The sequence below is a fragment of the Triturus cristatus genome, chromosome 8 (genome assembly GCF_964204655.1).
Source record: "Triturus cristatus chromosome 8, aTriCri1.1, whole genome shotgun sequence".
NCBI classification, from domain to species: domain Eukaryota; kingdom Metazoa; phylum Chordata; class Amphibia; order Caudata; family Salamandridae; genus Triturus; species Triturus cristatus.
Window position 1 is genome coordinate 780,452,598 of NC_140591.1, and position 15,643 is coordinate 780,468,240.

At 41.7% G+C, this 15,643-nt stretch overlaps 1 protein-coding gene across 1 annotated transcript; it reads right to left on the reverse strand.

The window, feature by feature from the left end:
• Positions 1-2,695: 2,695 nt before the first annotated feature.
• On the reverse strand, positions 2,696-5,741 carry LOC146805089 (zinc finger MYM-type protein 1-like). The gene is made up of 2 exons (XM_085623773.1): positions 3,970-5,741; positions 2,696-2,765 (listed from the first exon to the last, which is right to left on the reverse strand). Exons 1-2 carry the CDS (start codon positions 5,739-5,741, stop codon positions 2,696-2,698), a joined length of 1,842 nt encoding a protein of 613 aa, XP_085479899.1.
• Between the last annotated feature and the right edge of the window lie 9,902 nt (positions 5,742-15,643).

The following is a 15,643-nucleotide window of genomic DNA, read 5'->3' on the forward strand; positions in this document are numbered from 1 at the left end:
TGACATTTTCAGAGTAGTAATCCCTTGTGTGAAGGCCAGTTAATCTCGGATTATGCGTCTAATGTTTTGGCAGTGAAATAATGATCTCTTCTTGGCCATAAGAAGTAATACTCACCACAACCTTTGCCTTTATTGTAAACCTTACTTGCAAGAGGAGCTAGATGTGTTCACAAGTATTTGTGGCTACAAATCCTGCTATACCCTGATGCAACACCTATGTGGTAGGAGGGTAGCAGAGATGTGCAATGCTGTTATTATTATATTTATTAAAATTAATAGAACATATTTTTAGAAGCTTTCTAAAATATTCTGAAGCATTGTACATAGTGATCACATGTAGTTTCCAAAGGGTATAGCCCATACTGTGTTACAAAGATGTTAGACCTCATATGACGTTTCATCACTGAGTTGTTCTACATATAAAAACAGCATTGATCCATACGAAAAACGTTGACAGCATTACCCTATTGGCAGAAATTGTCCTTTGTTTTGTCGTCAAGTATATAAAAGACACTAGCTTTACAGTGTCCTCATATGTACTTGTATGAAACAATACTCTGCAGTAGAACAATGTAGCATCGTATAGCAAGAGGCACTTGAATAAAAGAAAGTAGAAAAGATAGAACAATGATCTTTGATTCTTTTTCAATTTAAGTAATCATAAGGAATCTTTGTACATAAACTTTAGATTTTGCATTGAGTTGTATGCAACGTTTACTTCTATAGACTAAACTATGCTTAGGCTTACAATTTTCTGAGTGAAAAAATATCACTTTCATTCATGTGCTCCATTCACGTTAATGTAAATTCCGTTTGACTCATTGCCTTTTAGGCACAGAACAATGCACATTATTTTATGTTTGAGTTGAAATGCAAAAATGTCTTATGTCTCAGTTTTTTTCAAGTTTTGGAATTCCACGGAAAAAACTAACATATTCTGTATTTTGATGCAACTGGATGTCTTGTTACGCTATTCATGGTTCATAAGCACTGGGTGACATGGGCCCTAGAGGCCTATTATTGTATCTGGAGAGCAGATGTACTGTCTTATAACACTAGTACAGAAGGATATGGTAATGTATCAAGTATCAATAAATCTTTAATTCGGCACAATGGCCATAAAAGAGCAGATTAAGAACATAGGGGCATATTATCAAGACAGGCGATAAAATTATCGCTGCTTTAGCGGCAGAAAACTGTCGCTAACACGGCGATAATGGGCTGGATAATATGCTCTATGGAATTCCAATTGAAGCCCAGATTAGATGTGAAGGACATCTAACATGAGCTTCAATTGGAATTCCATAGAGCATATTATCAAGCCCATTATCGCCGCTTTAGCGGCAGTTTTCTGCCGCTAAAGCGGCGATAATTTTAACTCCGTGCTTGATAATATGCCCCCAAGTTAACAAAATTAAAAACAGTATCAAGCTAAAAAGACAATTAAAAAGAGGCGTCTCAAAGTAAAACTGACACTATTCATTTGACATTTTGTTCAGTGGCGGCTGGTGAGATTTTAAAGTGGTGCGGCTGAAAATTTTGGGTGTCGAATGGCGCGCGAGCGAGCGCAGCGAGCGAGGCCGAACCACCTACGGAGGGTTCGGGGGGGTTCCCCCCCCGAGAAAATTTTGAAAAATTAGCAGCCAAATGGTGGATTTTCAAGACTTTCGGAAGCCATTGTGCTTAACAGAAACAGGCCACTGCCTCCCCTAAAACTATCATCAGTTCCAAGGCCTCATGAATAAACCATTCTAAATTGCAATAAACCACAATTAATTTTAACAATGTTGCATAAATAGGTTGGATCTGTCTACTGACCAAGTGGCTACTTGAGATAAAATTGCATTCAAGGTAGCCCATCAGAGTAAAATGCCTTCTTTTTCCATATAGAATTGAATCTCATATTGGTTAGTGTTCATTTTTTGGAACTCAATAGCATGCATAAAGGCACCATGTATAAACAAAAAACACATAAGCATACAGAGATAAAATATATACATGCATGCAACACATAAAATGTTTCCCCTACCTGTGCTTGTCTGTTTCCTTTATGAATCATTTGTTCAAAGCCAAGTACACAGGAGGTGAATGAAATCTTCATATGATATAATTGCCTACAGATAGAAATATTCATTTGAAGAAAAAAATAATCCAATCTTATAGACTGTCAACCAAACTTTGAGCCGGCTAGCTTTACAGTTGAAAGACGAAACGTAAATATCCCTCACCCCAAAGCCAATTGTTCAAACAGTAATTTAGAATGCTTTATATAGATTTACATTTAAACAATCAAGCATGGTAAAATCCTTTCAAAAAAATTTATAAGGAGCAGGAAGATGACCAAAACCTTTGTGTAGAGAAGGTTTAATAGTACAAGAAGTATGTTTTATATACTTTAAATTTAAATACTTTGTACATCACTGCTAAAGTGTCTGGTGAACCAGTACTTAAAAAAACTTGTATATTTACATGAAATATGCATTGGTGCATGGAAGAAACATAACTTTCTCAAAGTTGTATGGGTTCACACATTTATATTATTTTACACCCATGAGGCCACCAACAAAATATTACTAGTAGATAACTCTATATGTTCCAACAAGAAAACAAACATGGTTATATCATTTATGAAAGTGAAATGAGCCAACATTCAGACTCCTTGCATGCAAATATGTGCTCCCTTACAGATGTTGCATCACTGCAGATGGCAATTCGCATCAGATTCTGCTAAAGTAATGGAGTTGATGAACATGAAGTGCTGCCGCCTTAAAATAATTGAATTTTTTTATGGTGTGTTGAGTATTAAGTATGAGGTAATGAGTCATGAGTAGATCTAAAGATATGCAATAGTGTCAAATCTAGTATGCTCTTCAGTTCAGAAATGAACCCTATCATTATAAATGAAGTAATATTATTAACAAATCCACTCAGTATCAGTCCATGATGGTCAGTGGTAGAGATCGTTAAAAAAATATACGTCCAGGATTCTACAGGCCTCTACCACACAGCAACACTACAGTGTATCAGTTTGCAATTAGGAAAAGAGCAAACAAACTACAGCTTCATCTAACGAATAGCCAGAAGACAATTGTTATTCCTAAAGGGCACTGCATTACAGCAAAAGTTTGTAAAACAAGACTGTATTCAGGACTGACTATAATACCTGGATCAGGACTGATTATAAAGATGAAACCAATAAACAATATCCTGAAATTCTTACAAGACTGACTGTAGCCCAGTATGCACCATCATTAAGCATGTAATGGAAGGAGCATGGTATCAGTGTGTCAGGCTATAGTTTGAAAGTTAATGCAAAGCTTGCCAGAGTGTAGGATATTCACAAAACTGGGTCATGTTTGCTGGGGAACTTTGTAAAAAGGTTGAGAGAGAGATGCATTAACTAATACCCTGAAACAACACTAAGCTTATGTGGCTTTATAATGATATGTCTGAATTACTCTCAAGTCATGCAAGGTACTGAAACATAAATTTAACACTTGGTGCATTTGCTTTCATAGGTTCCTGGACCTGCAGTATACTTGAATGGCTGCTTGCAATACAAAGAAGTAAACAAAAACTATATTTGTTAGCACCAATGATTCACAGCACCACATGCATTTCTATGGTTTCTATTTGTACAGAAAGTTTGCACGCCGTTCTTTAATGTGAGCAAACCTTTCAATCGTTCTCTTGTTAAAATCTGGAATCTGATTTATTAGTTCTTTTTCCATTGACAGCATGGCCAATGCATTAAGTCGAGCTTGGGTCATTGTGTTCCTTAAAAATGTTTTTATCCTTTTCAGTGTGGAAAAGCATCTTTCAGCCTCAGATGTTGTCATAGGTGTCGTAATGACAATTCTCAGCAATTTAAGAGTCTCACAAAAAGAAGTATGCAAGTTGTTTTGACATAAGAATATATATAAAGCCATGGCACCACCGGTAGCCTGCTGAAAGTCCTGTCTTCCATACAGGATTGATAGTTCAGTGCGCAATCGTGACTTAATTAGCATTGGATATGCCTCCACTGTTTCATTAAGTGCGGCAGTAGGAAAATTTTTGCTATGTTTTTGAAACAGGCCACTATCCAGTAGTGTTGCACTGACTAGATGCCTTGTAAATGCAAAGCGCTCCTTGGCATGCACCACAATAATGTCGCATACTTCCTTTCCTTCCTGATTCAAGGTGTTTATCTGTAGTTTGCGGTTTGTAAATCGAGAATCATCTGGCAATTCAGAGTCCAAATTATCAATGGATTCTCGTACTTTGTTGATGCTGATCATAAAGGCTGAAGTGTTTTTTTGGGCAGATACAGTATCAATGTCTCGTTTTTGTAATTGCTCATACAACAAATTGACGTGTGGCATTATATCGTGGAACAAATAAAGAAAAAATAGAAACTCCCTGTCTTCCAGAGTCCTGGTAAAGCCCTTAGCTTCACACACCGAAGTGGAATCAAATGTATGGTCTTCTGTAATAGATTTCATGCATTCTAAAAGGTCACCCCTGTGTTCGTGAATTATATTGACAGCTCGGATGTTGAAGTTCCAGCGAGTTGCAGACCCTCTCGGTATTCTTTTTGCCACTATCTGTTGAAGCACTTCAGTCCGTTTTGGCGAACGGGAAAAAAAAGCAGTAATACCACCCAACTCTTTAAAGAAAATTCTGCATCTGGTTATTTTTGAAGCAGCCTGTTCCATGATTAGATTTAGTTGGTGGGCATAGCAATGGACATAGTGCGCATTTGGATAGATGTCTCTGATCTTTTTTTGAACTCCACCAGAGGCACCACGCATGACACTGGCACCATCATAGCTCTGAGCAATTAGCTTCCCTTTACCACTGTGCTCTGGGAAAATATGTTCAAGTTCATTAAGAATAGATGCTGAAATTGTATCTGCAGTTGAATCTTTAAGATTCGAAAAGCACCAAAATCTTTCTACTACCTTGGAATTGCCATCAATGTAGCGGAAAACAAGTACTGACTGCGTCTTGGTAGAGACATCAGTTGTATCATCGGCCTGGATAGCTACGTAATCAGTGCTTCTTATTTGCTGTACAATAGTTTCTTTTGTTACCTCCAGCATACAGTCAAGCAACTCATTCTGGATTGTCTTGGAAGTGCCTTTAAATACAGTTGCACTTTTTAAGTGCGCTTCCATTGCACTGTCTATACTGGATACAAAATCAACCAGCCCTTTGAAGACGCCAGGATTTTGGGAATGTTCAGTTTCATCGTGGCCGCGCAATGCCAATTCAAAAGCTCCACAAAATTTTACACAGTCAATCAGTTTGGATAATATATAACGATTCTTATCAACCTCCTCATTGTGTTTGATTACCCCCTTGCGGTAGGCTTCATTTAACTGTAGTGCAATATTTGATTTTCCAAACAAAGACAACTTTAATACATTGGTCAAGTGGGCTTCACTGGAATCATGCCTCTTTATTTTTTCTGCCAGATGTTTAAGGTCAGTAACTCCTGTTTTAGTCCAGCTAACTTCACCCCCAAAGAGCAAGCAGGGGAAACAGAACAAGGCATTCTTAGAAGAGCTGGCAGTTAACCACTCCATTTTATCAAACCAGCTCCGTGTAAATCTACGTGTGTAACCCTTGCCCCGGTCTTTTGTAGACTGTTCACTGTTTATTTCAGGTTTATCAGGCCCAAGTCCTTTCACCCGAAGTTTATCTTCGTGTGTCATTCCCAAAAATGGTTTTGTGAGTAAACTGTCAACTGTGTTCATTTTGACAAACAATAAAATGAACAGTTCAAAGAAAGCCTAAACTAGATTATAGATGTATCACCTAACAGAGGACACCCACTTTCCTTGTGCTTATCAAACTATCTCTTGATTTCCTGTTGGTGCCTGTAGAAAACCTTTCTGCCGGTTTCCTCTCTGCTGCCTGACCTGTAGTTTCTTTTGATAAACTATCTGTTGATTTCCTCCCTGGTGCTTGTCAAGCTATCTGTTGATTTTCTCTGGTACCTGTTGAAAAGCTTTCTGCTGGTTTCCTCTCTGCTGCCTGTAGTTTCTTTGATAAACTATCTGTTGATTTCCTCTGCCAGGTGCTTGTCGAACTATCTGTTGATTTCCTCCCTGGTGCTTGTCAAGCTATCTGTTTTTCTCTGGTGCCTGTTGAAAAGCTTTCTGCTGCTTTCCACTCTGCTGCCTGTAGTTTCTTTGATAAACTATCTGTTGTTTTCCTCTGCCTGGTGCTTGTCGAACTATCTGTTGATTTCCTCCCTGGTGCTTGTCAAACTATCTGTTGATTTTCTCTGGTGCCTGTTGAAAAGCCTTCTGCTGGTTTACTCTCCGCTGCCTGTTAAACTATCTGCTGATTTCCTCCCTGGTGCCTGTGAAAAGGTAAAAAGGACGTAAGCTTTGAGAATAGGGTCCACTGGATACACAGCAGAAACCACTGAACAGCTTGAACAATTTGAAAGCAGCTGTTAATTTCACATTTGCATCAAAACCAGATGCCTCAACGCCACAGGGACTGCGGTGTGTAGGTTTCTCAGTAATATAGGGTTAAATGCATTCTTATAGGTTTCATGTACATTGACGTTGGGGTCTGTGGTGGAAGCATATGAAATAATATAGGCAGTCACGGAGTAGTGCTCTGTGGCACTTCTCCTGAGACATGGTGGACCTGCACCACAATTGAAACCTACAGTCCTGTATATACTCAGACGGTGAAAAAACAGTTGAAAATAGGAATATCCTGGGGGCGCAGGCATGCTTAATGCACCTTTCATGAGGCCTCTTTAGGTTTCATTACATCAGTGTACTGCAGTCACATACTAAAGTATATTCAACAATTTCCATGTCATCACATTCAATACTGCTTTAAAGCTGTCTGGATCATTTTCAGTAGTAGCTTCTTCCCTTTCGTGTTTTCCATTAACATACACCTATCACAAAATGAACAGTTTCACTAAGTTAAAAACCATGGCCTAGATGTATCAAGCAGTTTGCAATTCGCAAATGCCGGAATTCGCAGAATTCTGGCGTTTGTGAACCGCAAACGATCTTTTTGCACGTTTTGGCATGCAACAACAATTCGCACAATAAGGAATCGCAAAAATGTGCGATTCCTTATTTTGCTTTAGCATTTAAGGAATCGCAATTTTGTGATTCCTTAAATGCTATGTATGTAGCATTTTGGACTTGCGAATTTAGGTCAAGAAATCGCAAATTACCACCAACTTGTAGTGTTAAAAATGCACAATTTGGCATTTGTGAAGGTGGCATGAGGTAAACATACATGCTCATCAGCATGCTTCCAGAAATCCAACTTATGTACGTTTAGACAGAGACCGCCCAACTCTTTCAACAGGAACTGCAATGAGGCTCAAGCACAACACCTTAAATAACATCAAACCTATCTATCTAATCTTTTAATACACCCAGCACATGCCCTGCCACTTGTAGTTTGGAGATTAGTGGGCCTTTTCTGAGCGCAGTTTAGTTGGAAGAAGGGATGCTACTGTAGAGAGATATGCAGTGAGACAATACATAAAAGGCAACATGCAAACACATGTGGTTGTCAATGGATGCTCTGATGGCTGTTAAGAGGAATACATAGTTAAAGAGACTGTTGGCTGACTGTATGTGCATATTAGGGTGGATCGGTGTTAATCACATAAGTAGCTTGATGCACATGCGAACATATGGGTGAACACCCGGGTGTTACATGACCAGTCTATTGAAAATACAATTCCCATAATGCAGGCAAAAGTCTCATTACAATCCAGGTAAGGAAATCCTTCTCTTTGTTTTCGCCTGCACAGAGTTAGTGTCGAAATAAAAAGCAACTGGCCAGGTGCATTTAAAGTAATTACAAAATGCTCAAATGTTAATTTAGTGTCCTGAAAAGTGCCCGTCTCCAGCACGATCGAAAAAGGAAGTGCTCCTTTCCGAATCCCTTCCTTAGCGCTCTCGGTGTTCGCTTCATTAGCATAACCTTTGTAGGTCCCGGGAGAGCCAATGGCACGCTAACTTAGCACAGTGTGAATATGCAGTTTGTGGTATAATATTTTCTAGTATCACCACTGCGTTCAGCTTAATAAATATAACAGTTAATGGGCCGCATTCCCAAAAGAACTAATGGACTATCGGCAGATTGTCTTTAAGAACAATATTTCTGTGTGTCAAAGTCTACTCAATCATCGCCAACTGCTTTCACAAATTCATTTTCTCTGGCAATTTCACATTCAGTCGATCACCTTCACTGCTCGTATCTCTATTTATTTTCAGACTTCCCCATACAGCATGTGTTGAAAGAACAACAATTATATTTTCCAAGCAAGTTCAATGGCCGTGATTGCTAATTTCAAACCGGCCATCTGTGTTATCGCGGATCATTCTTTATCTAATGCAGGCCTGTCACACAATGTCTGCCTGCTTCCTTGGAGTAATAAATACTCAACACCCAGTTGCTTAAAATTCTGTCTTGCTCCCGATGGAAAGTTGAAAACAAAAGTTTGCTCATTTTTTACCCTCCATCTTGTAGGCTGGCTTCTGAAATGGGATGTGCGTAATTAAATTCGCATTGCGTCGTGGTTTACATTTCGTTTACATTCTCTTCACTCATTGTTCTCTCGCTGAAGGATAAATACCCGTCGAGGACGTTCGTAGGACGGAGTGCAGCAAATGTCTGAAGTGAATTGCGCGCACTGCATTATCTGTTCTGGCGCGGCTGGCCTGTACTAACACTATTGCCACAGATAAGAAAGATTACATAATAAGCCAAACTATCTCCCCTTATTCCTCTGCTCCACCATCAGAGAGAGTAGACTAACACACGCAGGCCTATAAGTTAAAAACTGCCCGCCTGGGGGCCTTACCTGGTGAACTGCCCGAGTTCACAAGTCTACTCCGGACAGCAACCTGGCAGCCTGCAACCACATGGACTAGCTGCTGCTGCAGGGCACGACCGGTCCGCTTCCTTCAGGACAGACTGACTGAGGCTCCTCGACCCCGGCTTTCCGCTCCGCTCTAATGCAGTCTGTGACCGTCCGTCTGGATAAAATGGCTGCCACTCCTCCAACTGCCGACTCACGCGCGCGGGAAGCAGTCTGAGCCTGCGCAGACGGTCACTCGACTCCTTGGCTGCCCGCCTGCCACACCCTTTCCCAACTCGTCACAGGGTGGGTCCCACCACGCCCTGTGACGAGTTGGGAAGGGGTGGGGTGACACCATGGCAAGCTCTCCTCCACTCTCTGATTGACGTGGAGAGTTAGCGATCCCGGGCTTGTATTAAAAACGCCCGGGGCTAACTTAACCTCCACGCCATCAGGGGGTGGAGACTGGGCCTTGCAGCTAGGTCTTTGCCGAGCTGATGACATCACAGCCTTCAGGGCTGTGAGGTTGTCGGCCCGGAAAACACATAGCAGGCTCCTTTGGGCCCGGGAGCAGCAAAGCAATCACTCAGTCACGTGATGGGACGTAGTGTGAACAGCGGAGCTGGCACAGAGGTATTGGTGAGTGGGCAGACTACTGCAGACTCTGAGACCGTGCCCTGTGTTCTTCTGGATTTTTTTTTTATTAAATAAATGTGATCTCTATTCTTCTCTTGCAAATGAAAAAATGTACCTGGGGCGGAGCCCCGACGCCCTCAAAGAGAAACCGCCACTGATTTTGTTTTGTCTAAGCCTCCACATATACATCCAAAAACGAGAGACAGGAAACCCAGTGCATTGACTGGTATCTCCTCTTAAAATTCTAGATACATTCCTCAAAATTCTAGTCCCCAGATTCAAACAACCAGGTAAAATCCACTTCTTTCTAATGCCTACGACATGCTCAGCGGTTTTAGCCACCTGGGGACAGAACGGGCAGAAACTATCACACTCGCTAGTGTGACAATTCCATTTTTCTGTAAAGGTGCGAATAGGCAAAGCGACCGAAATGTAACAGTTAAAGACTTTGCAAGAGTATTATTATGAGTAATAATCCACTTTAAACTCTAGGAAGGCATCAGTAAGAGTCCCAGCCCTGAGAGAACATAGAGTGTGGTTATAAATATAACACCAATAGGCCCCTTTTAGCTCTGATTTAGAAACTAAACCTGCATCTGCAGGGGAAGACCACAGATTTGTATACCCTATCTGACCCAGCTGATCTTTCATTGTCTGAAGCCAAGCAATCTTACAGGCCCTGGACTTCCCCAGTAATTCCTCTAAGGCCATACGAAATGGCATGAACTCTGGTGTTACCATAATGTCCACCAATACCAAAGCCGTCTCATCCAATCTATGTCATTAATACATCTAAGACCATAATCTAGACGTAGGGGGACAAGCGGGGTACTAACTGATAGACTGCTTAGATTCCTCGCAGAAAAATTTTCTAAAATATTTAGGGGCCTAGAGTCTTGAAAACCCCCAAATTCCCCGCCATACAGGGTAGCCCTCAGAGCCTGCGTTTTGTAGACTTCGACGGCTAGAGTCACCGGGTGAGAAAAAGGAGCTACGGTGAGGCTGACCTATCAAATCGTTCTGTTAGCATAACCCCAAGATAAACGAACACCTGAACTCTCTCCATGGCCACTCCATTGAGCATTGAGTTTAAACAAATAGTTACAAAGGTTTTAAGCCATATATTTAGTCTTGCTAATGTTGAACTCCTGCCCCTGCTGCTTGGAGAAGGACCCAAAACAAACAAGAAGGTTCTGGATCCCAATATTGAATTTTGATAACCAGAGGGTATCATCTGCAAATAGTAGGTTTAGGATCTTAACCCCGGCAAGATGTGGGTCATTTCCCTCACATTGCTCAAGCTGTACAGTAATTCATTAATGTATAAGAAAGAGAGGGTAGGAGCTAACACACACCCCTGCCTTACTCCCAGATTAACCAGAATGGGGTCTGTCAATTTACTTTATGGCCAGCATCTAACCTGGGCATAGTAGTTTGAATGTAATCTGCTTAAAACTTTTATAAGATACTCAGGGACCCACATCTCCGTCCATTCCTTCCACCGTGATTTTCTAGGGACTAAATGAAAAGCAGACCTAAGGTCCACAAAAATAGGATAAAGTCTTCCAGCCCCCAGGTGAACATTTTTTCAATATAACAATTGTAAGCGGGGGAACATGGTGGCCGCCAGCTAGTGCCGGTTGCGAGCTTGCTCGCTCATGTTGCAACGGAAACTAAGCTTTACCTATGTTCGAATGTCAGGGGTCCTTGTGGCGATAAAGCGGTAATGTGAGGCTGCCAAGGAGGGTCCTCGAGGGTCTTCTTTTTGTTTTTTACAGCTCTAGCAGAAAAACTCCCAGGGTTGCGCTCCGCCTACTCTCAAGATGGCGGTGCAGCCATAGAGCAGTGTGTGGGTGGAGGTGGCAGCATAGCTCAGAAGGGGTCGGCGCGCCACCGCTAGGATCGGCTTCCGGGGCAGCGCAAGCAGCAGAGTGCCTGCCTGCTTTGAGGATCATGTTTCCCTTCCTGGTCAAAACCTACCCCCCCCCCCGCATGAGGGGAGAGGCAAGGAAAACAGAACCGGAGGATGTCACTCAAAGGCCTCTGATGACCCCGGTAAGGAGCAAAAAGGGGAACCGGCACCTAGACGATCTAGGTGGGGCTTCTGAGCTGTTTGAAGCTTCCTTAAAAGAGGGTGAAGGTTTAAGTGAAACCCCTGCCTGCTTCACAAATAGGTATGCCCTGAGAAGTAGGGATATTTTAGAAAAAGGTCAAAATACTCTAGGGCCTCCAGTAAAAAAGAACCCCTCTCTCGTACTCCAGAAGAATTTAGACAAAAAGGTTTCTTGTATTTCCTGCACGGCCCTTCATCTACTACGACTAAAAGGACACCCACAGATAAAATTCTATTGAGTGTACGGAAAACGCAACCTAAAAGGAAATCTGAATGTATAAAAATTACGCCTCCACTTCGCTCCTACTTTAAAGTTCAATCTCAAACAGTGCAGCCTGCCCCTGCCTCCACACCTACACGCCTAGGCTTTTACTTACCTCCGTAGTTTATGAATCTCCAAGTACTATGGAGGGTATTGCTACTATAGAAAACATGGAAAACACCTTATGTCTGGAAAATAGATTTAGCTCACTAGCAGCAGCAGAGAATGAGATATCAGATCAGAGAAACCCTAGTTCTGTGAACACCTTGAACCAACCGCTCGTACAAAGAGAACCACCAATCTCATTATCTGGTCAGACCGATCAATCTTGCACAAAGAAACTGCTATTTACCCTGTTAACGAAAGTCAGGGAAACGTTTGCAGTCTCTGAGCTAAACCAGCAAAAGATTCAGGGTACCTGTGAGGTATTGGAAGGCAAGATCAATAACTTAATGGATAGAGTTGGGGCAATGGAGATATCTCTTGAGGATCTCTCAAAAAAAAGTCAACTCCAATAAAAATGAGATTGCAAAACTGAAGGACTGTGATAAAGAACTGCGGGATAAACTAGAAGTTCTCGAAAATAACGTTAGAAGAAACAACATCAGGATCCTGAATATCCTGGAGGGTCTCTAAGGAGAAGACATCGGGGGGGTTTACAATTAGTCTCCTAAAAGAATACAACATGGACATTGAGGAGCATAGCCTAGATGGTGACATCCAGAGAGTCCACTGGGACCCCTCCACTAAAAGACCAGCAAAAAATAACCTGAGGAGAATTCTGGTAAATTTTAAGACATACTCCATTAAGGAGAGAGTCCTCGCCGGGGCTCTAAAAGCAGGAACATACAAGAAAGGAGAGCAGTTCTTCCGCATCAGATCAGACATCTCACGCGCCACACAAGATAAACAATGGGAGTTAGGGAAGTTCACTCAAGAGCTGAGAGGGCTGGGGGCTACTGCCAACCTCCGGTCCCCCGCTTCCCTAAAAGTGATGTGGAATAATAAAATGCACAACATTAGAGACACCAACAAAGTTAGTAGCCTGATAGAACAGATTAAAGCACATTCAAAATAACCTGCTAGTGCCGTAATGAAGCGAGAAGCTCAAATTAGAGGTAGTCATTTGGAGTACGTCTGGATTTTTGCAGGGTTCCCGTGGGTGGGAAGGATGGGATGGTGGGGTCACTGGTAAAAAGAAAACACAAAAGAAAGTATTTTTTATTACTTCCCCGGGTGGGGGAGCATGTGGGTTAAAAAAAAATCCTCATTTGCAGAATTGGCTCAAATGGATCATAGTAAAGTTTTAGGCCCCCAGACAAGCACAGCCGACCCAGGTAAATCACGTTATTGTATATTTACCTTTCCTCTCTATGACGAATCCAGATAGGCCTGGCCAACTGAAAATCTTATCCTGGAATGTCAATGACCTCAGAGTTGTGTTAGGAGGAAAAAAATCTTAGAGTACTTGAGACTCTCAGACAAAGAGGTGATTTTAATACAAGAATCCCACTTATCTAAAGAGGACTGGGCTGAGATACTTAAAGGGCAAAAGAGGGTTGACCATTGTGTGTGTACCACCGAAGCATGTTCAGCAAAGGGAGTCGCACTTCTTTTTTTTAAAACTATCCAAGCTACCTTAGGGGACTGTACGGTTGACACTCTTGGTAGATGGGCAATAGCTAGGGCTAAAATTTACGTATCCTGGGTGACTTTTCTAGGGTATTATGGCCCTAACTTGGATGATCCCACTTCTTTACATGCTCTACTCCTCCATCTGGTTGATATCACCGACCCTATACTATTAGGAGGGGATTTTAATGTAGTCATAGATCCAACTCAAGACACAACCTCTAAGAGGGCAGGCGCTGCGACCCTCAATATGAGAACTACCTTGAAACAACTGATGGCGGACATTGGCCTCACAGATATTTGGAGGCTGATGGGAGACAAGGCAGGGATAGTAGGGGTAAAGTTTACCTTTCACAATATAAAATGTGGCCACTGATCCAAGATTGATTTCTTCCTTGTGGACTCATTCACTAGTAAAAACACCACTAAAGTCCCCCATGCCCTGGAACACCTTTCTGACCATTCTGCAGTTATCTTAGATAAAAGGCCTCTTTCCCACAGGTGGACTTCAAATCGTTCTCTACTTCTAGAGCCTCAGGTAGTGGAGAAACTGAAAACTGCCACAAATGATTTTTTTCTCTCTAACTTGGATTCAGCTCCCCTCCATGTTGTATGGGATACGTATAAGGCCTTCTTAAGAAGCATTCTAACCGGCCTGTCTATTGCACAAAATAAGAAAGTCAGGGTGATATTAAAAAGCTTGAAGCCATAGTACATATCCACCAGTTGGAACTCAAACAAATCCAAACGTGTCACAAATTAGGCAAAAGTTGCAATTAGCAAAATCAGAGCTTGCCGATTGTCTTGAAGTAATTATTAGGAGGAAATGGGAGTCTAGCAGGTTGTCTCACCATGAATATGGGAAGGGGTGCGGCAAACTGCTTGCTTGGAAGACCAAGGCCAATCAAACAAGGAATCCAATTATAGATCTTATGTGTCAAAACTCAGGTGGCATAATCTCCGATGATGGTGAGATGGAGAATGCATTCGCTCAGTTTTTCTAAGACCTTTATACAGAGAATGTGAGGGTGGGTGAAGAACAAATTGAGGACTTTTTTCAGAACTTAGAGCTTCCATCCCTGCAGGGGACGGAGAAAGACAAACTAAATAGCCCTATTATTCTTGAGGAAACTCTTCAAATTATCAGTGGCCTAAAAAAAGGGAAAGGTGCTGGCCCGGATTCCCTCCCAAATGAGATTTATGACATATTGAGGGACGAGCTTGCCCCAATACTATTACAGCTTTTTAACTCTGTTTTTATCTGCAGACAGAACCTCCCGTCGTCTTGGAACGTTGCCACCATAACTATACTTCTAAAACAAAATAAGAATCCGAGGTCCTGCGAATCCTACAGACCCATCTCCCTTCTTAACAGTGACTAAAAAATATACACTCAGATTTTACCAAAACAACTGGATAAGGTGGTAGATACCTTAATTCACACCGACCAAAAAGGCTTTATAAAGGGGAGACAACTTCATGAGTTAATTCATGAATTAATAGGTACAATCGACCTGGTGAGGGAATATGGGAACCCATTGACAGTGATGACCTTTATTGCTGCCAATTCCTTTGACAGGGTCAGCTGGCCTTCCAATATAAGATGATCGAACGTTTCAACATAGGAGACGTTTTCTTGGCAGCAGTCAAGGCACTATATAAAAATCCACCGGCGAAGGTCTTAGTTAATGAGAACCTTACTAAGAAAAAAATATTGGCAGGGGGACCAGACAGGGATGCCCCCCTCTCCCCTCCTGTTTAACATCTATTTTGAGCCATTGGCCAGTAAACTAAGGGCATGCCGGAACATCTATCCTTTTGTCTGTAACGGCTGGTCAAAAATAATTGGGTTGTATGCTGATGACCTGATGATTTTCACTGAAGATTTACCCAACTCTCTTTCTGCAATATGGGAGACTTTGGGAAGTTTTGGAAAGGTATCTGGGTACTCTAATAATCAGCAAAAAACAGATTTGATGCAGTGGAATACCCATTAAAGGAGTAACCTAGCGAGACAAGAAATAAAATATTTGGGAGTCCAAGTAGTACATATCTTGGAGAAGCTAGCTCAGGTGAACTTCGAAAGTTAGTCACAGGTGTTAAAAAACAGCTGAAGGCTTGGGGAGCACTTCCACTGTCGGTCCTAGGTAGATCTAAC

Excerpts from the sequence above, each read along its gene's own strand:
- LOC146805089 (XM_085623773.1), bottom strand. The coding sequence starts at position 5,741 with ATGAACACAGTTGACAGTTTACTCACAAAACCATTTTTGGGAATGACA. Across the intron at positions 2,766-3,969 it reads CGCACTGAACTATCAATCCT|GCGGCAGCACTTCATGTTCA; the intron begins GTATGGAAGACA and ends AATTATTTTAAG.